Source organism: Rhyacophila brunnea, unplaced genomic scaffold (assembly GCF_057557595.1).
Source record: "Rhyacophila brunnea isolate RB1 unplaced genomic scaffold, BYU_Rbru_1.0 scaffold_16, whole genome shotgun sequence".
Classification (NCBI taxonomy): Eukaryota; Metazoa; Arthropoda; class Insecta; order Trichoptera; family Rhyacophilidae; genus Rhyacophila; species Rhyacophila brunnea.
The window spans coordinates 365,150-389,178 of NW_028232816.1; the positions used below are offsets into that span (position 1 = coordinate 365,150).

A 24,029-nucleotide genomic window follows, 5' to 3' on the forward strand; every position below is an offset into this window, starting at 1 on the left:
TCACGACAACTACCAGAGAACGATGGATACACCACCATCAGAAGGGGAAAAGAACCCATTAACTTCTCTATTCAACATATACATGGAAAGTCACGATGGTCTATACCTCGTCAATGAATCATTGTCACATACAGGAATTTGGCATACCCAACACCAGGTGATAACAAACAGATATCTCAAGGACTTCAAAGTCAAATTCGAATAATGAAAGGAGTTTTACCTACCAATAAAACCCTTTTTATTCGACATGTTGACTTTGAAGTCCAGGTAACTTCTACCTGGTTCCTTGAGTCATATCATAATGAAGACAAAGTGATGCCAAACTTTATACATAAAAAACAGACGCGCGGGTATGACCAGTAAATGAAAACGGAGAAATGACCAACGACAAGAAAAAGGAAAATAAATTAGTAGAATATATCCTCACGCGAAGAAGAAAGAGCAAACCCTATCTCAAGGACTTCAAAGTCAACATGAATAATAAGAGTTTTATTGGTAGGTAAAACTCTTTCATTTTGTGTTATTTCATTTATTTATTTGTGAAATCATGTATTATGTGTGAAAACTACTTTCCAAATGTTAGAGCTATTTTTTTGTGAATTTTGTTTATTGCATTGTGCGATTAAGGGGGGGCTGAACAGCCCGGTATTCAAATATAATTTAGTATGAAATGGACCTCGGCGTCGTACGCACGTTAATTTAAATCGATCTTTTGGCAAAAATCACTAATCATCGGAGATTTTATTAAAAAAAACATTATTATTACTATTGTCGACCTTCTACATTATTATTATTGTGGACAATCTTACATTATTATTTGATAAACACCTGCACGTGTCCGCTGATCAGAAAACAGGGCTGTCAAAATAATATAATATTTGTAAAATGTTAATTTCATCATAGTTTTTAATCAAACCTGTGCAAGTACATACTGATAACTTGGGTGGATATCGTAGCAAACATATTATTGATATATATCTACGGGTATATTATTATTATAACCCAATTCAAATTGAACATAGGTTGATACTCAATTACTATTATAGTATCTTTATGATTTCGAGAAAATAATACGATGGAATATATTATTTATAATCCATATCAATTATTTGAAAACATTATATTTGCATGTATATAATATAGTGAAAAGGTCAGATAACTGTTTTCTCTGCAAGATAACATCAAAATTTATATAGACTTACTTAAATGAAGAATTACATTCATGAGTGAGCACGGCTCAAAGTTGACTTTATATAACTAATAGAAAATGCTGTTTGTTTCTACGAATAAAAAATCAAGGCAATCAGAAAGGCCGGAAAATATGGCCGACAATGCATGATACACAAACATAAAATACACAAAATTACAAACACATACGAAGTTTACCGCACACGTGCAGACCACGTGATATTTGTTTACGCAAAATCGTCGCTTTCTCGAAAATGGCGAATTTGGTTGCCAGTTTTTACTGCGATGAACCAATGTGTTCCTTCCTGTCTTTTTTTATTCGTAGGTTTATTTACTATGTACACCGAGAAATTTCCATTAATAAAATCGGAAATGAGTTGGAATATAATGCAACCAAAACTGGAAAAATTCTATTATGGGTGTTTACTTTTTGAATTAGTTGACCCCAAAAAACAGGTACATGCCACTACGTGAACCGCAGTGGATATTAGATGGACAAAACTTAAATAATATAAATATTATAAATAAAACTTAAAAAATACAAAATAATTACGTCTTCGACAACCCTGACGTTATTTTTTGCCTGCCAGTCCGACTGGCGAATACAAAATGAATGTGTGTGGTGACTGTATGTTAATAATTATTTTTAGGCACTCATGATATAAATTATTTCGTCCATTGGCTTTATGCCAGCGCTCCATTGGCGAGCCAAAAGTCCGACGACAATAAGTCTTCAGATTTTTCTACGTTCTGCTACTGGCCAACAGACGTTCAACGAAACGAGTATATAATTAATTTGACGAGTAAAACAGTCGACTTTGACAGCATAGATAATATACGTATATCTGACAGTTAAATCGTGATGGCGTTAAATGATACCGACGTTTTATGTTTTTTGGGTTATTGGGTGGCAGATAATGTAATAACGAAGCAAAGGGTACACAAATACTGGGTGAAACATTGGATAAGGAAACGAACGACATTATCCCACACAAATTTAATACGAGAATTGCGTTTGCAACCGAGCGATTTCCGCAATTATTTGCGAATGTCGGAGGATGTATACACAGAACTGTATAATTTGGTCTCCCCATTTATTAAAAAAAAAAATACTATGATGAGGGAAGCTATTTCTCCTCATGATAGATTATGTGCAACCCTGCGATTTTTGGCTGCCGGCGGAACATTCACTGACTTGCATTATAGAACTGCGATTGGAAGACAAACTCTGGGCAAGATAATTCCCGAAACTTGCCAAGTCATCATTGACGTTTTGAAAGGAGAATATTTCAAGGTGTGTATTATATTATACGTCATCTAATAAAGTTGGGCAAATTTACAAATATATCATTAACAAGTAGACATTGGTTGGTCTTATAAAGTGAACGTTTAGTGGATTGTTTTACCTATATAAATCATAGACGGCAACATCATAAGAATGGCAGACAAGATGCATTTGAGATAGGTATATATATAGTCACAAATAAGGCCATCGTTGACATGTTAAATATTCAATAGACCATTAGAATGCTGTACCTAGCCAGGACTCTCCATATAGGCTGTAAGCAAGCTGCTTAATTATTCCTGTTGAATGTATTGTAATACTAGTCATATTCTTCGAAAAGCAAGCATGGAATTTGATTTCTAAATGAGGCCACATAATAATATAGGTTTGCTAACATAGCTCAAATACTTACCATTTGTTGTATCGCTTAAGCTAAGGTTTATAGGCATAAAAACAAACAAAAAAACAAATATTTTTACAAGATATTTATTCATACAAAAAACATTAATTTATTATACCGGCTTTTGTACATTTTTGCTTAATATACGATAAACTGGTTGAGTATGAACAGTAGTTGCTGGCATTATTTTGTCACTTTGTCCCACAAAGGCAACTTCATGCATCAGCTTCTCAGCCAGCAATCTTTGTCCCTGTGACATCGATCGTAGTTTCATGGCCATCATTTTGCCAAAAACATCAAATTCATCTTCAGTCTTGCTTAGTTTGTCGGTGATTAATTCTAACACTTTGTTGGCGCTATCATTCGATTTTTTTCGTTTGAACGATGGGGGTTTTGGTGCTCTATTGAGATTCGACCTTGGAGTAGTCGACAACGTGGATGTTGAAGGCGAATATTCTATCTGTAAATAAAATGTTGATTATTTTTTGTTGCAGTTCCCTGATACGCACGAAGAAATGGAGACGATTGCAGAAGAATTTAATAGTAAATGGCAATTTCCAGCTTGCCTGGGCGCAGTTGATGGGAAACACATTGCAATCGTGCCACCTGCAGGCGCCGGCTCCCACTTTTATAATTACAAACATTTCCACAGCATTGTTTTGATGGCGATTGCAAATGCTAATTATGAATTTATTTATGTTGGTGTTGGAACAAATGGACGTATTTCTGATGGAGGCGTACTGAGAAAATCTGATTTTTTCAAACGTTTAGACGAAGGCAGATTAAAAATACCTGCACCAAAAAAATATTTTAATACTACCGGGGCTGTCACATGGCAAGAAAGTATGATAAGCAATAGATAAATTAAACCAATGTAACAATTTAGTTAAAATATTTTACCTCAATACAATCTTCGTTGTTTAACGAGTTGGAGTAACTCTCATCAGGAGACATGTTTTCCAAATCGTCCACCATGCTGGATATTGAGCTCGATTCTGTAAAACAAAATGTAAATTGTTAAAATACAACATAATACTCAAACTTGTTTTTTATTATCTCTCCCCTAAGTACCCATTCCTTCATACGGTTAATATTGATATTGGTATAATTGGTGTAATCCAGTATATCGGGTATTTTCAAAATGTGTTTTCCGCTGTATTCCTCATAACCAAACTGTACCATTAATTTTGATTGATGATTGACGATTTATTGATTGTCTCTGAAGGAACCTAACTCGAGCGATTTTTGATTTTATGATCATTTCTTTTCTTCTTCTTTCGACCATGTCCGATCATAATATGGACCTCCACGGAGTGGAGGTTTGTATTGACAGATTTTGTTTTTACGAGAAATGGATGTCAGCCACTTGCTCAACATATTAGGTCCATACTCTGACTCATACACAAATTGAAATTCAATGTGTACTTGTCAGACCCAGGATTTGAACCTGGGACCCGACCACGACTCAATAAGCCGCGCTTCCACCACCATGATCGTACCTATATATTATTATTTCTTACCTACCTCAGCAAAGAATAAGTAATTTTATTGTGACTAGAAATGATTCATAGCTGTATGTTTTAATTGCTTAATAGTTGCTAATCTAATGCGATGTCACTTTCAGAGCTACGACAATGTCATAGTCTGCACGTGTATAATAAATAGCTTTAAAGCATTCCCTCGTACCTATATATTATTATTATTTATTACCTACCTCAGCAAAGAATAAGTAATTTTATTGTGACTAGAAATGATTCATAGCTGTATGTTTTAATTGCTTAATAGTAGCTAATCTAATGCGATGTCACTTTCAGAGCTACGGCAATTTCATAATCTGCACGTGTATAATAAATAGCTTTAAAGCATTCCCACGTACCTTCCATTTGGTCGTTCAAGAACTCCAAATTTTTATAGTACCACAGTTTGGGTAGATATACTGCGTCTGTGCCGGCTCCGCTTCGATATGATGTCCTTACTTTATTTCTCTCCTTTCTGTAACCCGACCTCAATGTCTGTATTTTCTTTTTGACATCGTTGACCGTTGCCTGCGGCTCCACTTTGATTAATATTTCCAAAAGTTCCGCATACGCCAAGGACTTGGCATCACGATTCTTGTATAGTGGGCTGGTCGTCTTCCACAACGACGGGTTGTCTTTAAAACAACTAATAAAATCTTCCAAGAAACTTTTCGAATGCACTCGTAGATCTACCATTGTTGTTTTCGATGTCCGAACACTTTGAATGACAGTAAAATAATGATGGCGCTCATAGACTAATATATGGCGCTGTCGTCCGTCGGCATAGATATAAATAATGTGACGGTAAAGCGTGGTGAACGTACGAATTTCAGCGGCTCGGCGAGTAAAATATCAAACATGTTTGAAATCCAACGAGCCTGGTCTGCGGATTAAAAAGTCCGCAGACCTGGGGTGCTCCACGCGAAAAAAAAGTCCGAAGACTGTAAATCGTCTGACTTGCGTGCCAATGGAGCGCCGGCATTACATACAATAATGGTAGGTACTACCTACCTATTGTTTCACTATTTGTATAAAAGTAAAATTGCGCAATAAGTACCTATTATTTTTAATATGTAGGTCCTACACATTAAAAATAAATACTATTCATTATTAATGTTTTTTGGATAGCACATGAAATAAAAATGTAGGTAGATATGCATTTCAACATCCTTCGTATGTTTAATTCTCGGACAATTTCAGGTTAAAAGTTATTAATATATTATTAAGTTTATATTGTGGCAACCACATAATTGAAAATGTCACCATCATATTGGTTGCAATACTTTCCCCCAAACAGTTGATTAACTAATTGAATTTAGTAACATTTACGTACCTTCCTATATTAGAAGATATTATTTTTTGGTCACCCCATTCTGTCTTCACGTCGACCGTGTTTATGATTTAAATTTAATTTAGAGACCATTTACATTTGACACAAGCATTGTCGGCGACCTTTGTATATTGCTAGTAGACCAACAATTCCGGACCACATATAAAAAAATCATATTTTCAATTCTCAAGGGCAATTCTGTAGAGCTTACCCTTAATTCCCACCCAATATTATGTGTGTCGACTATTAATTATTGTGGCAGTGGCAATGCAGACGTTTTGTCTATGATCAAGGATTAATATGGTTTAGCCGATTGTCTATTGTCACGACTGTCAATTATCTATGCTGTCAGTCTCCTTACCTACACGACTGCCTGTGATATTTTTGCGTCAATTAAACTTCGTAAGATGGATGTAAAACGTGAACTAGATGATTTTGAATCTGATTCAGAAGTGCAGCAATCGTTTGATGTTAAAACAATGCATACAAACAATCCGGTTACAAACATTTGTATAAAACAAGAGAAAGCTTACGATGCCAACAGAACTATTGAGGTTAGGTTTTCCAAACATATTAATCATTGTCAGATTATGCTTATTCTATGTTAAAGTGGTTTCTTACTAAGGCAAATAAAACATTTGGGAGACATTTTGAACTTTACTAACTGAAACATGTAATGAATTATACATCGTTGTATTGTCATTTTACAACGATTATTTGACTTGGTACCAACCTATAGGTTCTACGTCTCTGTGGCCACTGGTTCACTTCTTTCATTCATCTGAAGACAGCTTATGAATATTTATTAATACTAACTGAACAGTGTCAACCCGTGATAATAGGTCGCAGCCAGAAACGCCCGTGTGTTGGCGCTCAATACAAAATACTAATATAGGACGTATAAACACGTACTATAAAATACCTACTGTCTTCTTTTCAGACTCCTGTAAGTAGCCTTGCTATTATTAAAACCGAGATTGATTCTCTCCGAGTTGATTTCAAAGATGAATTTGACAAAGAAAGTGATCCGCAACCATGTTGCTCATATTCAAATTGCGAGTCTCCAAATCAGTTGCTTACCTACTTACAATATTTTATTTATTTTAAATTTATAGCTACTCTAAAATAACTGTGATAACACTTATTTCTTATTTAAACGACAGTTTGTTTATTTATAGACTCTTTCACTTCGATCTTTGAAGTCCCAAACTTACTTCTCTCTACTACACTTTAAAATGCATTTCTCATATATTTCGATAACTTCTCGTCATTTTATTCCGTGCTGTCATAATAGATACACCCATGGCCCCCACAAAGGGAGGGCTGACAGGGCTCTAGCCTGGGGGCCTGAGCTTAAGGAGGGCCCGGCGTAGTGGGTCGAAAAGTTAAGTGAGAAAAACATACACCACAAATTTGCTGTAATAATAAAAAAAAATTGTATAGAATTTTATTTTATAATTAATTATTTAATGCAATGCAATTTGATGTTGATGTAATATGATGATTGATATAATTAGAAGAAAATTCAAGTGTAGAATGTTATTTTTTAATTATCTTAGTGTATTTTCTGACTAATAAAAGTGGCTATTTATCCAAAATGGCAAAGAGTTGCATGTCACTTAGCTACCACAAAAAGGGCTCGATATCAGTGCTTTTTAATATGCTCTGGATCTCTGCGGAATACCATATATGAAACACTAGTGTAAGACATCATACTGCACTTAACTTTAGCGATAGATAGGGGGCCCACCAAACATCCTGGCCTGGAGACCCGCTTCAGGATGTGGGGACCATGGGTACACCATCATATTGCTTATTACATTTAATATACATTGCCTGTCAATATTCGATGTGTTTATTCAAATCTATAAAGCCACATTGGCGATCAACGATTATTAAATGGCGGAAAAGAGGAAGAAACGATTAAAACTCCATATAAAATGATACTTCACATTTGCATCACTTGACGGACTACACAATTTCGTTTGTTTCTAAGGCGTACCTAATATATCATTTTCAAATACCGAATCATGATGCGTTTTGTATTATTTTATATTTTAAGTAACTAGTAATACCGGGAAGAAGGGCGAGGAACTCACATGTATGCTGGCAGCATTCTTCAAATGTATCACTTAATTTGAGGGAGGTGTGACATCACGAGGTTTAATTTATATAAAACACATCTTCGATTCAAAAGCCTCCGCGCGGAGAATATATTCAATTACATTAAATTATACAGGTTAGGAATACAGGGATTCAGCATGACTGAGATAAAGTAACATTTAAATGACAGAGACTACGCGAAGCATGTGGGTGGCCGGCGGGCACGCGGCATTCGAATAGACAACACTTCACTTTGCATTCCTTTTCACATGGACGCGTTTGCACATTATTTAATTTAGTTTCGCGGGCACTTTAATAGTTATCGACAACCGCGCGTGATTCGAGACGTAATAATCGGCAGGCGGGCGAGTCCACGCGGCACTTTCCCGCCACCGGGGATACGCGGGGACACGCCGCTTCGGTATTTTAGTGACACCTCGGTCGTGGGTAGATTCGAACTGTCCGCAAAACTATTTTTTCAAGGGATGCTTCCTCCTCGCGGGGTAAGGGATGAGGTTGCTTAACAAAACTCGAACGAATTACGGTATTTTTCACCGCGGAGTGGGCAACCGTCAATGCCCTTGGTTGTAGGCAGGTACTTCCCTTTGTGACCGTGGATACCCGAGATTTGCATCGTCGTTTTGAAAGATAATGTTTGTGAGGTAGGGCTGTGCAACCTTTTAGTTGGGGAGGTGTTTCGATATTAATGTTAAATCGTTGATCTAGAATTTGAAACTGTCGCGCCGGGGTCTTCTCTTTTTTGTCTGGTAACACTAGGTACCTTCCCACTGCCTAATAATACTCAATGTATATATATATATACATATTTTATTTTCAATAATGTTTGTTCTCCTTTTATATTGTAAATAACGACGCTATTTTACACCATAATATCATAATATCGTCACAAGAAGATACTGATATTATGCTTTTTTTATAAAATTAATGTATTCTACAACGTTTTATAAGCTCATATTCTTATTTGTCCGGTACAAATCTTGCAATCGATTTTTAACTAACTTTCTGACTAGCTAGTATTTGAAACTTTCAGAACACGATGCCAATGCATTCTTTGAATACTTTTAGCCATCTTTAAGTAGAATTGAATTCATTTTCAGTTAATTCTATTTTGTGTGAAAAGTTATTTCAGAATAAATCCGTAATCCAATCCACTATTATTGGTTGCTAAGTGGGTGGTCTTAGCCACTAAATTATTAATATATATGTGCGTTACTATGGAAATCAAAATGACATTACAGTATTCTGTATTTTGTTTGTTTGTTTTTTATATACTTCATATCAAGTACAAGTTTGAGCATATTGAGCATAATTTAAACAGAAAATTTAAAAACGTTGTATATAAAAATTTCTTTTTATCTTGTAATTATTTATAGTTGCCTTCAAAATACCCTACCACTGTAAAACTGGAGACTGATTTTGAACGGATTGACTTAAAAAATGAGATTTTTCAAGAGGATGTAGAGCAAAGCAATTATGATAAACATCAACCTAGTTGCTCTTATTCGAAATTCAACCCAACAAATCAGGTACATATTGTATAACAATCTATTAATTAAAAATAATTTCGTAACATATTAATTTAACTTATTAACACCATCTTCTCCTAAATTGCATCCTCCCTGCACATCTTTAAAATGTTTGATTTTTTAAATAATATTCTCTCATAATTATACGTATGCCGTTTACATAATATATGCTAAGGCGATATTTTACCTGCTTTTAGTTGATTCCTGCAACCACTGCCCTGACCTATTTCAGTAGTCTCGAGTTTTCAGAGAGAATCAAACTAGAAGAGGCAAACGATGAAATACACATCGACGATCAAGACATTACAAAAGAATTGGGGATATATGAAACCAATAAAAATATTGTTAGCCGTACTGATGACCGTAAGAATATACAATCTAACATCACAGATCCTAAATTATTACTAGCTGTTATACAGTTGGAGAAAAAATTGTTTAATAACAAAAATTTTGTGTGCAGTTTTTGTTTTGATTTTTTTGCATCGTTATCTCTATTAAAGCTCCACAAAGCGTTGCATAAAAAATCAATAGCAGAAACGGGTAATTATGTAAGCATTAGATCCAATTTTCAGAATATAAAAAAAATTACTCAAACTGGTAAAAAAACATTTAAATGTAATCAGTGTGACTACTACAGCAATCAATCTGCTTCTTTGAAACTACACAACATGAATCACTCTGGTATAAGGCCATTTAAGTGTAACCAATGTGACTACACATCCAAAACGTCTAGTACTATGAGATTACACAAAATGAGTCATTCGGGTGAAAAGCCATTTAAATGTGATCAGTGTAACTTTTCAAGTATAACATATTGTAAATTGAAAATACACAAAATGACTCATTCTGGTGAAAAGGTATTTAAATGTGACCAATGTGATTATTCTTGTATACAATCTGCTGGTATGAAAATACACAAAATGATTCATTCTGGTGAAAAGCCATTTAAATGTGATCAATGTGACTACACATCGAAAACGTCTAATACTATGAGATTACACAAAATGACTCATTCTGGTGAAAAGCCATTTAAATGTGATCAGTGTAACTTTTCATGTATAACAAATAGTCAATTGAAAATACACAACATGTCTCATTCTGGTGAAAGGCCAATTAAATGTGACCAATGCAATTACTCTTGTATACAATTCGGTGGGATGAAAAGGCACAAAATGACTCATTCTGGTGAAAAGCCATTTAAATGTGACCAATGTGAATACTCTAGTGTAGAATCTAGTAAGATAAAGAAGCACAAAATGATTCATGATGAAAAACCATTTAAATGTGTTTAATGTATATACTCATGTGTTAGATTTCGTGATATAAAAATACACAAATTGAGTCATTCTGTTGAAAAACTATTTAAAAGTGACCAGTGTACATGTTTATTATCTAGTGTAATGAATGTATACAAAACGACTTATTCTGATGAAAAGCTATTTAAATGTAACCTATATAATTACTCATGTATTAGATTTGGTGGTATGAAAATACACAAAATGGATCTTATTTTTGTGTGAAGCAATTTAAATTTGTTCACTGACAATGTATTACATCCAAATCTATTAAAATACACAAAGGGACTGATTAAAACTCGTTAAAACTGGCATCGTCAGCATTCTCTTGCTCAATACAAATATTGGCAGCCGGACTGTTTGGTTGCAATATTGACACATTGCTGTCTTTCAAGTATATTATCATCATATATATGCAAAAAAGATCCAGCCTGTAAAGTTATTCCTTTCCCGTCCATTTATTTCTAAAATAATGCCGTATTACAAAGTCCAGTGATAGTTGGTCTCGATTCCGATTTCAATCATTTTTGTATGAAAGACCCAATTGTCTTTGGATCTTTCTTGAAACGATTTTTGCAATGGTAACATTATGTGAATCACTGATCACCGCCATGTCTACTGAAATATCAGTAGATCTACTTACATTTTTGGGAAACTGAATTCTTGATTTTTTTTCGAACTGCAAGAAATCAACTGATGTATTTTCATATTTGTTGTTGATTCATGTTTATTATAATAAAAAACTTGAAATGATTTCCGAATTCTTTTCTTGATTTGTGACGCTTTTAAATTGACAAAGAAAGCAACTCAAGACCGCCTTTTTACTCAAAATAATCATTGTTTATAATACTTAAATATTATTAGGTTTTGTTAATATTAGTAGTTATTCCTCTTTATTAGTCTTATTTTTTCATATAAATATAATAATATAATCTAGATACAGCGATGATTTGTGTAACCGACAAATAAAATGTAATAAAGTTGAAGAACTGCGTTATTATGAGTACCCAGTATCAGAATATCCCATATTTTTAAGTCAACGATGGTGAATTTATTAATAAAGTTGAAAAGATTTACGCACGCCTTTGTTGATTTGGATACACGCTTCTAAATTAACAAAGGATGCATTGTTACGCTACCCAATACCGGCATTTTAACCCACTGACATCATCATTGCTTAGAAAATAATAAATTAATACCTACCTATTATTATTTATTACGTAAAACGTTACACCATAACGTAACATGACTCAATAATCATTATATTTTAATGCTATGCTATGTGTGACCAGCAAAAATAAAATTTAATGGGGATGAACAATTGCATCATTGTTAAGTGATAAACTGATAAGGAAACCGAAGAACAAGAGACATTATTCAAACATTTCAATCATTGTTAGTACAAAGGGTTTTTGTCCACAAATATTTTTTTTAGAACGCAAAAAAACTTTTCTTCTGGTTTCAAATATTTTTCTTATGCACGTAAGTTCGAATGAATGATACTTTTTGGATCCGGCTCAGGTACATAAAGTAAATTTGAACATTTAATTTGGTTAGGTATTAATTACTGAATAGCAATTTAAAATTTTAGGTCAGGTTTCTCAAGAACCTTTCAGCAAGTAAAGGTGAATGTACATAATTATATGATATAACAATTTATAAGTCTTCCGATTAATTAGTGAGAGCGCCACATGTTGATTTTGATAGGTATATCATTCAATATTTTTTATACTGTGGTGAGCTTAGTACTAAATTCGAAAACCGGACAATTTATGGTGGCATATCTATAACTAAAACTTTCTCATGATATTTAGAATGAAAATAAAACTGAATAAAACATCGCGAATGGAGAGATTTCCTTTCTATAACTAGGAATTATTTTAATTACACCAAATAATGGGATCTCGAAACTCGAACAAGGAACAACTGGGTACCTACCTAGTACCTACTTTTTATAGTTTTGTTTTCATCAGATTGTTTAGAGTTTAGACAGTCGAAAATGGTTTCTACTGTGCCCTTAATTTTCATCAGTTTTATTCTAGCATTCTCCGATAGCAGCAGTTATAGCAATAATAAAATTATTATTAATACAAGTTCGTTAATATTGATACCTATTATTTTTGAACTTCTTAAAATATTTTTCCTGATTCATTTGTTATTCAGAAAACATTTTAAATTGTCCTTAGTAGTAATCGTGAAACCAGTGATTTAAAAATAACTAGGTGCCTACTTAAGTGTAGTGATAAATCGTATTATAAACTAACATTATTTTGTGTAGAAAACAATAATAACGAAAACAAACAATAAATAGATGGTGATGAATAGTTTTATTATTGTTATTTTATTTCATAATTATTATTACAAGACCATAATATTCTAAAGTAGCATCAAGGTCGTTTGTTATCTGCACAAGGTGAGTTCTTTCCTTATTTTTAAATCATACCTATCTGATCTACTTATTACATTTTCTAAAATCTACTAATATTTGTGTTTTCCATAATATTTGTGAGTAAATTCATGATTATGTTAATAGTAAACTTGACATGATTAATGCACTGAAATGAAATGAAATGCAATGAAAATTTGGAAAATAAGTTTGCAATCGAATATTTCTTGAAGCCCTCGCTAATTATTTTTGAACTTTCTGAATTTTTTCTAAAAAAAACGAGACGTTAATTACCTTACGCGGTATTTTACTCTAAAAAACGAGACGTTAATTACTTTACGTGTAATTTTTTGAAAATCCAGAAAAGAATTGGTCATTCAATGAGTAGGTATTCAGAATCTGAAATCTACTGATATTTTGTCAAATCTACTGAATTTTTTTGTCACATTCTACTGAAATTTTAAATTTTGACTTGGCAACACTGGCACAGCCTTTCAGGTTTAGGGTACTGGAAATACTATTTAATACAAGTTTATCCGTCTATTTACCACATCCCTGCTTAAGCAGTTATAGTGGATAATTATTGTTCTCCCTAGAATTTTCCCAGCACCTAGTAACTACATTGAAGTATTCTATGGTAACAATGTCACGATAACGTCGATATTTTTTTCATTTCCTAATACCCATCATTTTCTACACACCCAGTGCCGTGGTCAATATTGATGGATGAGCCATAATGCACCAGCACCTATGCCACATACGCTCCACGAAAATAACTAGGATGCCATCTGAACTGAGAGAATCATACTCTGTTTAACACTGTCATGAGACTTGTAGCTCTATAGCACACCGGTGCGCCGCTAGACGGTAGGTGTGTCGCGGTGCATTGCTTGCAAAAAACAAATAATTTTGTATATTATACGATAATTACTTAATAACCAAATTTGCGTACATATAAAAATATATGTTCGGTAATATATTTTAGCACCTGCATGAACTTAATAAAACAATGCAAAGTCAGAATGAAAATAATATATTGACGTGCTCTGATAAACTAGGAGTTAAGACAAGGATCTCTACAAATGTATCAAAGGACCTACCAGACCACCATTAAAAACAAGCTATTAATTTTGGATCTGTCTCAAAAACAAAAAACTTTGCAGCAAAAAAAATTTCATCATTACATTCATACAATCAATACGACTGGATTCGAAACCCTTCCGCAACCAATGCCGAAAATTCTATAGAAGCGCTTTCGTTGAAGTTGAATTGAGAAACGATGGGACTCTAAAAACTAAATTTTGCAGATGTTCCATTGGCTATTTTCTGGATTTCGGTTAAAAAAGAATATTCTTGGATTTACAAATTTGCTCACATATTAAAAATAATTGACTGCAGCGCTATTTTACTACGCTGGTATTAATAATTTAAAACATTCAATTGTAGGTTACAATAATTATTTATTATTATTGTGTCAATATTCGACAAACAAATATTCTTAACCAGACAACTAACCATAATTCAAGTGGATGTATTAATAAATACAAACATTCAATACCATTAATTTTACCTCAAACACCATTTTAAAAACTCTATTTTAGAGTATCACACTGTCTTTAACCTTAGCGATAGGTAGGGGGGGCAAATATCCTAGTCTGGGGTCCCCCTTCAGGATGTGGGGTCCATGTTTTGGTGTATAAATTGTTTAACATGCGGTGTGTCACTGTCTTCTGTGAAGACCTGTGGTGTGTCGTGGAGAAAAGGTTGCGGGGCACTGATTTACATACCGGTGCAAGTCAGTTTATAGAAAGCCAGGCGGGAACCGCGCCAATTTTTATTGCTGATTTTGGCAAAATTCATGAATACAAAAATGAAAACCTAACCTAACAAATAATCCAGTAGGTATATCAGCTATTTTCAAAATTTGTTTGCCGCTGGCTTCCTATAAACCGACAAGAACAATATACCTACCTACTTGCACTGTTTGAAAACACCTCAGAAACATTGGTACTTAAAAAAATATGACACCTGACAGAATTCGAACCTGTATACATTGAATTCTGGCCGATGCGCTTTACCAATTTAGTCACCAGTATTATATCCAATTACGGCATAACTAGCCGTAATGTGACTGAAGCTTTTTACAAATTATGCTAGTATTATTGACCTTTGCGGCTTGGTAAGAATACAATAGGACTCAGCTTCCAGCGGTTCCATTAATCGAGCAGATATGTTTTAAAATTGTGTTTTATGTTCATAAAGAATGTCACCTTCACAAATATTGTGATATAGTATATTCTATAAGATCCCTTTAGAGCAGTGTGGACTCCTCCAAAAGTGCAATTAGTAATATTATCAAGGCCTGAACAAAAACGATGCATGAGTGCGAGTGGGAAAGTATTCGGCACCCTTATAATCTCTGCGACACGCACTAGAGTAAGATAAAAGGTCTACATATGTTTGAGTTAGTTTCCAAAAGTATCGCCGACAAATTGTGGTAAATCGCTTCACGTAGCGTCGTAGCTCGTGTTGCTAAATTGCTATTTTTTGTGTTAAACATAGTCATTGGTAAATATTTTTAATTATTTAAGCAGGAAAGATGGTTTTATGTGTTGTATTAAAATATGGTAGCCGTACTGATAATCAAAAAGATGGTATTACGCTTCATAGGTAAGTTGATACATGTTCGTGATAATTTATTTGTATATTATTATAGAAAATTATATTTTAATTCTGAGCGTCTAGTGCGAGCAATACCGAAATGGTCTATGGTCTTGAACATTTGTAGACGAATGCGTTCGCTCGCCCACAAACCAAACGCATGGCACGCAGCTTCATTTAGCAATGCAACGGGTGGCGTCTAGATGTATCTATAGTCTATGAATATTATGCTCTCTGCGAATATAATAATATTTTATAACAGCTGAGCAAAGGAAAGGGTGAAAAAATGAAATTCAACATTTATCATAAAACATCAATTATTTATTAAAATACTTTAAACTACCTTTCTATTAACAATCATCAATCCAAGAGGTACTTAACTGGGTGGTCGACTTAAACTTAAAAATGTAAGGAGGTGTAACGTTTAATTTCTTTGCTTGGTCTAAATATATTACAATAAATCATCAATGTTATAAAGGAAAAATAATGAAATTTATGATACAAAAATTAATCAATTTTCTGTGGGTAGGTAGTTACATAGGTAAGTATTGAAAGTAATAAACTTCTGTGACCAATCAAAACGTGGGCGGACATTCTTCTCAGGATGAGCACCATGGTGTAGAGTAGAGAGCCGTTACAAGGCCCAACTCGTCTGGCTCGTAGCAAAGCTATATTGGCTTCTTGGAGTCGATTCGCATACGACACAGCTCGGGCCATGTAAATCAAACCATCCACATTATGGTGAGCGTGGAATTTGTTCAAACAATTCTCATACTGCAAACAAAAAAGCATTGATAAGATTAAGCAAACATGTACAGAAATAAACAGAATATTACTTAAAGTATTTGCTGTATAAACGTATACTACGTAGTCAACAATTTATTGTTTTTACATTTCATTGATTGTTTAACCATTAGATGGGTGAACAGCACATTGCATAGAAAGCCTTGGGGCATAGATAGCAGTGGTGAAGGGTGGAGGTAGGCTGTTAAGAACTGCCATAAATAGTGCACATTAAACTTTGTCAGTCATGCATATTTTTTTCATTGAAATAAGACAACTTACAGATGGTGTTTGGTTAGTTTTTAAAATTCAATTAAACCCTGCGAAAACAAGTCTTTTACAGATTAACATCCACATAGACTTTTTTGGAATACACTTTTTTATCCCAAATTGCTCCATGAGATTTAGTCGATCATCCTTGTCATATAGATACACATATTTCGGACCATGAATTGGATCTACAATATGGCTGCTGCTCGCTATAAAGATGTGCTTGGTGAATTGTGTGAATCTCTAAACTGTTTTACAAGTTTCACAATGCAGATAATAAACACCTCTTCTCTGAAGTGTATATTGATCTATCTAGTATCAACTATGAAACAAAGACAGATGACAAAATGACTAAGATGGTTATACATAATTATTATATCTTTAAAAATGAAAGTTTATGTCTTGTATATTAATAAAAAATGGGATGATATAACTGCAAATCAGACTGCTCTAATTAAATCCAAGCTTCGATGTCATCTGGGAATTGATCAGTGACTTTCTTGAGATGTGCACGAGCTACATCTCGTTAAGATTGAAAGGTAGATTTAGCGTATAGTGATCCAAGAATTTTTATTATCTCGTAGTTGTTTGGTTGAGCCTTTATGACATTTTTGAAACATTGGGAGGCCCAGTGAAGGAATAATTGTTGAATACAATAAAACAACTTAATATATTTATACATTGGCTTTGCATGAATTATTTAAATTCGCCCACCAGTATTAACAATAATAATTACAACATTATAATAACATAGACTAGAACATAAATTTCAGTCCTCATACTTGATAAAAAAATAAGAAAAAACTCAGCAATAAAGTTGGATGGCAAAATTAAAAAGTGGTCACGATCCTCAGCCATGAGTGAACGACCAAGAAGAAGGATGTATGTGGCAGTAAATAATTATGGACCGAGAAAAATGGAGGAAGCTAAGGGAGGCCTTCATCCAACTGTAGATCGACCCCGGCTGATGATGATGACTTGATAAAAAGCTTAGTGCCCATACGCACTTGCGGCAGGCCGCATCGCGGCTAGCCGCATATCGTTTTTTGTATGCCGGCTAGCCGCAGCGGCCTGCCGCAAGTGCGTATGGGTGAACAAAACAATTATTGTAAAGCAATTTTCTAAAATGGTGAATACCAGGTCATATTCTATTATATACAAATTTTGATTCATAGATAGCATAAGGATCTCTTCGAATTTTTGTACTGACATACTAGTACTTTTTAATAGTTTAAATTAAATTATAGATTCTTCAAGATGTTACACAAGATTTAACAATGAAACATTCATCAATCTTCCATACATAACTCGAAACAGGTTCAGAAACAAACATAATTGATAAAAATGTTAGAACATGACATGGGAATCAACCCTAGATTTATCGCATGCCAGCTGAGTCAGCTTGAGAAGATCCAAGATTTTTCGAATGAGTATTTTACTGAGGCTGTTCCAAGTTAAATATTTTCAATGAAGACTGTTACATTCTTAAATTACGTGTATTATTTAGGAATATCAACTGTTAAGCTGTGGACCCAATAGGTTGAGCAAACGATCATATATTTCTTGTAAAAAATATCTGTTATGAGACCTCTTCATGAGGCAGCCGAGATCCACATCGGATTGTAGGGCCAGTAAAAAATATAATTTTAACTGTACGCCTATACAAATATGATATAAAATATACATACATTCTCTGAATCCCCTCGATAAAATGATATACATCTGCTCGAGGCCAAAGTGCGGCAGGACAAATCCAGAAAGTGCAAACTGCGTAGCCTGGTCGCGGTTTCTCGTGCAAGTTAGTAACAGTTCTCCGCACACAACCCCCGATTCTCTGTGTTGTTATTGGACTTGGATTGTAACCCTGAAAACAAATTACAAGACAACTGAATGAACTGAACTGAGAAAAATTTTCACCCTGCTGAATTAAGCGGATAGACAAGGTTCTTGAATTACTATTATGATTACTAGATAGATGGAGCAATGAGATCTTTTTAAAATTTATGTAGAAAGGATTTTATTCTTTTCGTCATAAATTTCATTTCATATTCATGTGATATATAAAATTTATATCATAATATTTACATTAAGTATGTAATTTTATTAATCAGACATAATTATAGGTTCATATAATTTCTTCATGTTTTCTTTACAGACTTAACGGCCCACATGCTCAGCGTAGGTAAAAATGGAGCTTTTATGGTATTCTTTTTCTTTTTTCTTTCGACCATGTCCGATCCTAATAGGATCATATGGGCCTCCACAGAGTAGAGGTTTGTATTGACAGATTTTGTTTTTTAGGAGAAATGGATGTCAACCATTTGCTCAACCTATTAGGTATATTCAGAGCATAATCCTGGACATTCCTTAAACGTTTTAGATAATCTATTTATATAATTTTGAAGCCTTATTACCCTTTATATTTATTTTAAACATTTGATGACTTCATAAAGTATTTTTATTACATACATAAAATAGTATTTTTTTAAACTTTTCGCTCTAATGTTTTAGAATATAGTCATATTTCGGTACATCCATGTGCAGTGGTATTAATATTTTTTTAGATTCATTATTTTTTAAACGCATTTACAAAACCATTAGTAAAATTAATGTTAACTTTATATAGTGACATATTTACGATAAAAAATTATATTTAATTATCTTTGTGATCCCAAATTTAACAAAAATTAGGCATTTTATTATTATTAAAATTGGCACGATTAACACATTTGAAGATAATTCTAAAGAAACTAATTATAAGCTATGTCTTTGACCATTCAAATGTGATAAACATTATACGAATAATGTTTGCTTTATAATAATTATTGACCTAAGAATAAGGTACTATTTTTTGAAATACGCCATATTTATTGGCATTTCCCAGTGGTTAAGCTACAACATACGGCCGTAGCCATAAATTGACAAATGATAAATGAAGTAGGGAGTAAGATCATGGTAATGCCCGTGTTTGAACATGTACCGATTTAAAAAAATATTTTTTTTCGGTTAGGTTAGATTATGGTTATGGCTACGGTCGTATGTTGTGGCTTAGCCACTGGGAAATGCCAATAGAAATGGCGTATTTCAAAATAATACTACCTTATTCTTAGGTCAATAATTATTATAAAGCAAACATTATTCGTAGAATGTTTATCAGTTGTGTAATTCATGCGCACTAGAAATCGTATCTGTGGATGATCAGGGTTAAATTATTGTTACACTATAATGGTTTTTCATTGGAAAAAATATTTTAAGTATAAAATATTTTTTTTTATGAGAAATGGATGTTTAGCCACTTGCATTACCAATTGGATCCAGAGTCATGAGTCATGACTATTTAGAATTTGAATATAAGATAGATAATGCAAAATTGCACTTGGCACATGGCATTCATCCGTAAATCAACAAAACTTGGATCTTTGATGAAATATGCAAACTCAATTTTGAAAAATTCTAGATATTCATTTTAACTGAATATTTAAACTATTATATTGAACTATTTTAAATGAGAGATGAGTATATTCTCATTTCACAGATTGACGTTTGCTGTGAAAAATATTTAAAACAATGTAAGTATCCCAAACCTTGCTTTATCCTGATTATTTAGCTTCATAAAGCAATGGCCCATGCCGAAACGGAGACGGAGGACAGCCAGGCGGTTGGGGTTGGTTCTCAGAGTTTCCCTGTAGAAGCCGAGAGCGCTGCGGTAGTCTTTTTTATTGAAAGCGATGCACACTTTCCAGAACAGCGAGGGGATGTTGTTGGAAGATTGATTCACCACAAAATTGAATTGCGCATCCACCGTCCACCACTTTATCACCCTCCAACAAGCACAAGTATGCTCGGCCCAAAAGATTCTGCAAAAAAAAAATACAGATGTACAGCATTTTCGCCGGTAAAGTAAATTCGGCTGTTGTATAATGAAAAATCAGTTGTTTTCATTTTGTTTTTCCAAGTCATGTTGTGAATGGATTGAACTTGTAAATTGTAAAGTTCACTTCATATTATTATATATAAAGAAATTTGAACAAAATTTGACTAGGTTGAATAAAATAGGTAATGAAAGTGGGTAGGTATTGTCTTACATGATCATACATGATGATTTTGTCGGCAGTGGTGTATAGGTTTGTGGCTTTGGTGAACAGATCCCGTTTCATGTTTATATTCTTTTCATGGTTAGCTTCCTGCACGCAGTATGTGGCGAGCATGTCCAGGCACCGCATCTGATCTTTCTCCGAGTTAGAATAATCGATGTTGGCCGCGGTGCGGCCCGCATCCAAGATTTTAATGAAGTCATCAGTTCTTTTTGTTTACGTACGGCACCTGTATAGAATACAAACATTTATATGAGAATACGCAATTTGAAAAATTGAAAGGACCCTCGCAAACGATGCTAATAGAAATCAAGATCCGACAGGTCCCATCCATTCATTCAAATATCATTCTCTCTGGACATAAAAATGTGGATAAATGTGGTTGAAAAATTAACCCTGCCTACATCGCAATAAGGGTTATTGTTGTACAACATTTCTTTCCAGAACGCTAATATATATATATTATATTGTAGCAAGTAGTTAAATATTAACTTTACCCACATTGCAAAAAAAGGATTATTCGAGATTTTTGAAAGATGTCTTTGACCTATTCTGCAAAACTTGCCCACTTTAATATTGTGATTTTGTATGAAACGGTGTATTATCATGGTACTTATATCAATGTATACAAATGAGTAAGTTTTAATACCCGCTTGGTTATTGTAACTTGGTTTCTATGGGGCACTATTTCTTTCAAAAAGTTTGAAACGTCATATGATGAGCAAGGTCTTTTTTCATTGAGGCATGACCATAATAGATTAAATTGGACTAGAAATCATGCATTCTTGCACGCCAATCGAGATATCGGGAAGATTCTACAGGTGTCACTCTTAGCACAGCTATGAAAAACGCCTAATGTTCGGTACACCATGGTATAGGGTAGGTGCTCCTTTGGTCAGCCAGCTCCAGTAGTCAGCCATGCCAAACAAAACATTGTATACGAAGTAAAGTAAACATTAAAATATTTAATTTATTTGACCCAATGCTCGGTCACCTAATAACGATTATTGACAATAGTGTACTGCCATCTGTGGTTCGAATGAGAAATAAATTTTAATATTTATTTAGTTGGAGTTGGAAGTTCGGAGAGTGAGTACGTGTTTTTGACGTTTTGGACGAGTTGACACAGTGCTCGAAAATACGATATACTTCAATATTCTGTGATAATTTGTTCAAGGTAAGTTTTCCTTCTACTTAATCATGATATATTTATTATGTTTTAGTGTAAAAAGAATGCATTTAAATAATATTAGTTACTTTTTTAAAGCGGCTGCCTTTAGGGTCAACTTTTTCCGAGTTTTCCAAAAGTCAGCCACCCGGCCGACAACTGGATTATTTGATAAAAAAATATATTATATCGCTTGGTATTGATATGACAAGCTAATGATGTTCTCTAATCAATACAATTAAAAAATATTTATTTTTCTCATAGGATCCTATAGTCAGCCGCTTGTAAAAGTACTATTATGCTCGCGGCCGAAACTGGAGTTCTCAAATCCTTAGGTCAGCCACCTTTTAAGTTCTTCATTTAATCATTGTAGATTTATTTTATAATAAAAACAGCTACTTGTATTTATAACGAGATCTAGTTGATAAATTGATTATTTGTTTTCAGTTTACAGATATGGAGCCAAAGAAGCGTTTGTTGCGGCAATATGACGAATCTGAAACGACTGAATAAAACAAAATACTGTGCTAGAAGACATATTATTACCAACCAAATTTCTCTCAGTTCCTTCACCTTTTTCTAGCCATCTCTTTTACCCTTCCCCACTTCCAAGCCCATCTAATTCCAAACAGAAACTTTCCAAGCCCAGTGCGATTTCTTCGAGTGCATGGAGGTTGCTTGAAACGAACAAGGAAGCTTTAAAAATTAAAAAGGCTGAAGAAATAAGAACGAGGAAAGAGGCTCGTCAGAAAGCGGGAAATATAGCCAAAAAAACTAAAAAAGAGCACTTTCTGTAAATGTTCTAAAAGAAAATAAAAATGTTGCAACTACGGATATGATACCCAAGAAAAAGCTGAAAGCACGTAAAGAAAACAGTGAAAACTCTGTTCTATCTTCTGACGATGCTGAGTGCAAATATTGCAAACGAAAATTTTCACAAGGTACATTAGGGGAAGAATGGATTAAATGCGTGGTCTGCGATGTGTGGTGTCATGTGGCATGTGCTGATGCAGACACGAACAGTTTTGTCTGCGATTTTTGTACCTAAGTAGTCGTAGTTTTCTATGTTTGTAGTATGTTTTGCAAGTTTTTTTATCGTCTAACAATAGTATTATACGTACAATTTTATATAATAAGTAAATATTTTTTACCTTTTTTAATAAAATTTGAGTACCCAAATTAAATAGCCCTGTTTTACTAGCATTATCGTAAGAGTATAATAATAAATTCAAATCCTATTTAGAATCAGGCGGCTGACTTCTGGTGCTGGGGTGGCCAGAATTAGGAACATGGTGGCTGGCCACTGGGAAATTGGGTTTACTTCACAAAAACAATATTTATATGCTAAACTCCATGAGATATAGACATAATAAAAAATGTCAACAACACTTCATTAAATTTCGCTTATTACAAAAAAAACACAAACACCCAATGTTATTTATAAACATATTACATCAGTATGCACTTCAGATATGTGCTAAGTGGCTGACTACTGGTACAACTACCCTACGCTCGACTATGTGTGTCGAGACGTGGTGGTTGGCGATGGAGAAAAGCAAACACCAGAGAGTAATCATTACCCATAAAAATTGATTAAAAAAGTATTCATTTAGTTATTTAGTAAAATATTAATATACCTACTCAAAAGGGTTCGCCATCCAGATCATAATTGATAGTTTTTTTTTCTACAATATACTGTTTACCCTAGGAAATTGATGGTGACATTCTAACTTCATTACATTCCATGCGTAAAATCTTATAAGTAGGTACTTACTACTTACGCCAACATTGACATTGACCCAGATGATAAGTGGGATCTCTCTAGGCGAAGAATACTGAGTATTTTTTTTCATCTCATGCGGTAGGTAATAATTGTTCAGGATCCAACTTCGATCACCTAAAAACAATTTAGATTAGGCAAACGACATTGGTTACGTCACATGTCATAAAATGAAGTAAAATCACATCACAAAACTTTAGCTAGTTCAATGTAATAATTATA

General features: G+C 33.8%; 4 protein-coding genes across 4 annotated transcripts in view; 1 reads left to right on the top strand and 3 right to left on the bottom strand.

The window, feature by feature from the left end:
- Positions 1 to 1,151: 1,151 nt before the first annotated feature.
- On the bottom strand, positions 1,152 to 5,312 carry LOC147074094 (uncharacterized). The gene is made up of 4 exons (XM_085943888.1): positions 4,750 to 5,312; positions 3,774 to 3,868; positions 3,069 to 3,333; positions 1,152 to 1,168 (listed from the first exon to the last, which is right to left on the bottom strand). Exons 1-4 carry the CDS (start codon positions 5,084 to 5,086, stop codon positions 1,152 to 1,154), a joined length of 714 nt encoding a protein of 237 aa, XP_085800014.1. The 5' UTR covers positions 5,087 to 5,312.
- A 755-nt stretch (positions 5,313 to 6,067) lies between these two features.
- On the top strand, positions 6,068 to 10,876 carry LOC147074095 (uncharacterized). Its single transcript, XM_085943844.1, has 3 exons — positions 6,068 to 6,274; positions 9,218 to 9,370; positions 9,568 to 10,876. Exons 1-3 carry the CDS (start codon positions 6,128 to 6,130, stop codon positions 10,660 to 10,662), a joined length of 1,395 nt encoding a protein of 464 aa, XP_085799970.1. The 5' UTR covers positions 6,068 to 6,127; the 3' UTR covers positions 10,663 to 10,876.
- A 7,601-nt stretch (positions 10,877 to 18,477) lies between these two features.
- LOC147074096 (RNA polymerase-associated protein CTR9 homolog) lies at positions 18,478 to 20,990 on the bottom strand. Its single transcript, XM_085943727.1, has 3 exons — positions 20,851 to 20,990; positions 20,350 to 20,622; positions 18,478 to 18,629 (listed from the first exon to the last, which is right to left on the bottom strand). The coding sequence occupies exons 1-3, from the start codon at positions 20,856 to 20,858 to the stop codon at positions 18,608 to 18,610; spliced, it is 303 nt and encodes a 100-aa protein (XP_085799853.1). The 5' UTR covers positions 20,859 to 20,990; the 3' UTR covers positions 18,478 to 18,607.
- LOC147074097 (uncharacterized) overlaps positions 20,949 to 24,029 on the bottom strand; it is a 29,480-nt gene continuing 26,399 nt past the window's right edge. The window contains exons 6-7 of the mRNA XM_085943719.1: positions 23,802 to 23,924; positions 20,949 to 21,088 (exon numbers count right to left, since the gene is read on the bottom strand). The gene's annotated coding sequence lies outside the window, so the exon portion shown is untranslated. The remainder of the gene's footprint in view (positions 21,089 to 23,801; positions 23,925 to 24,029) is intronic.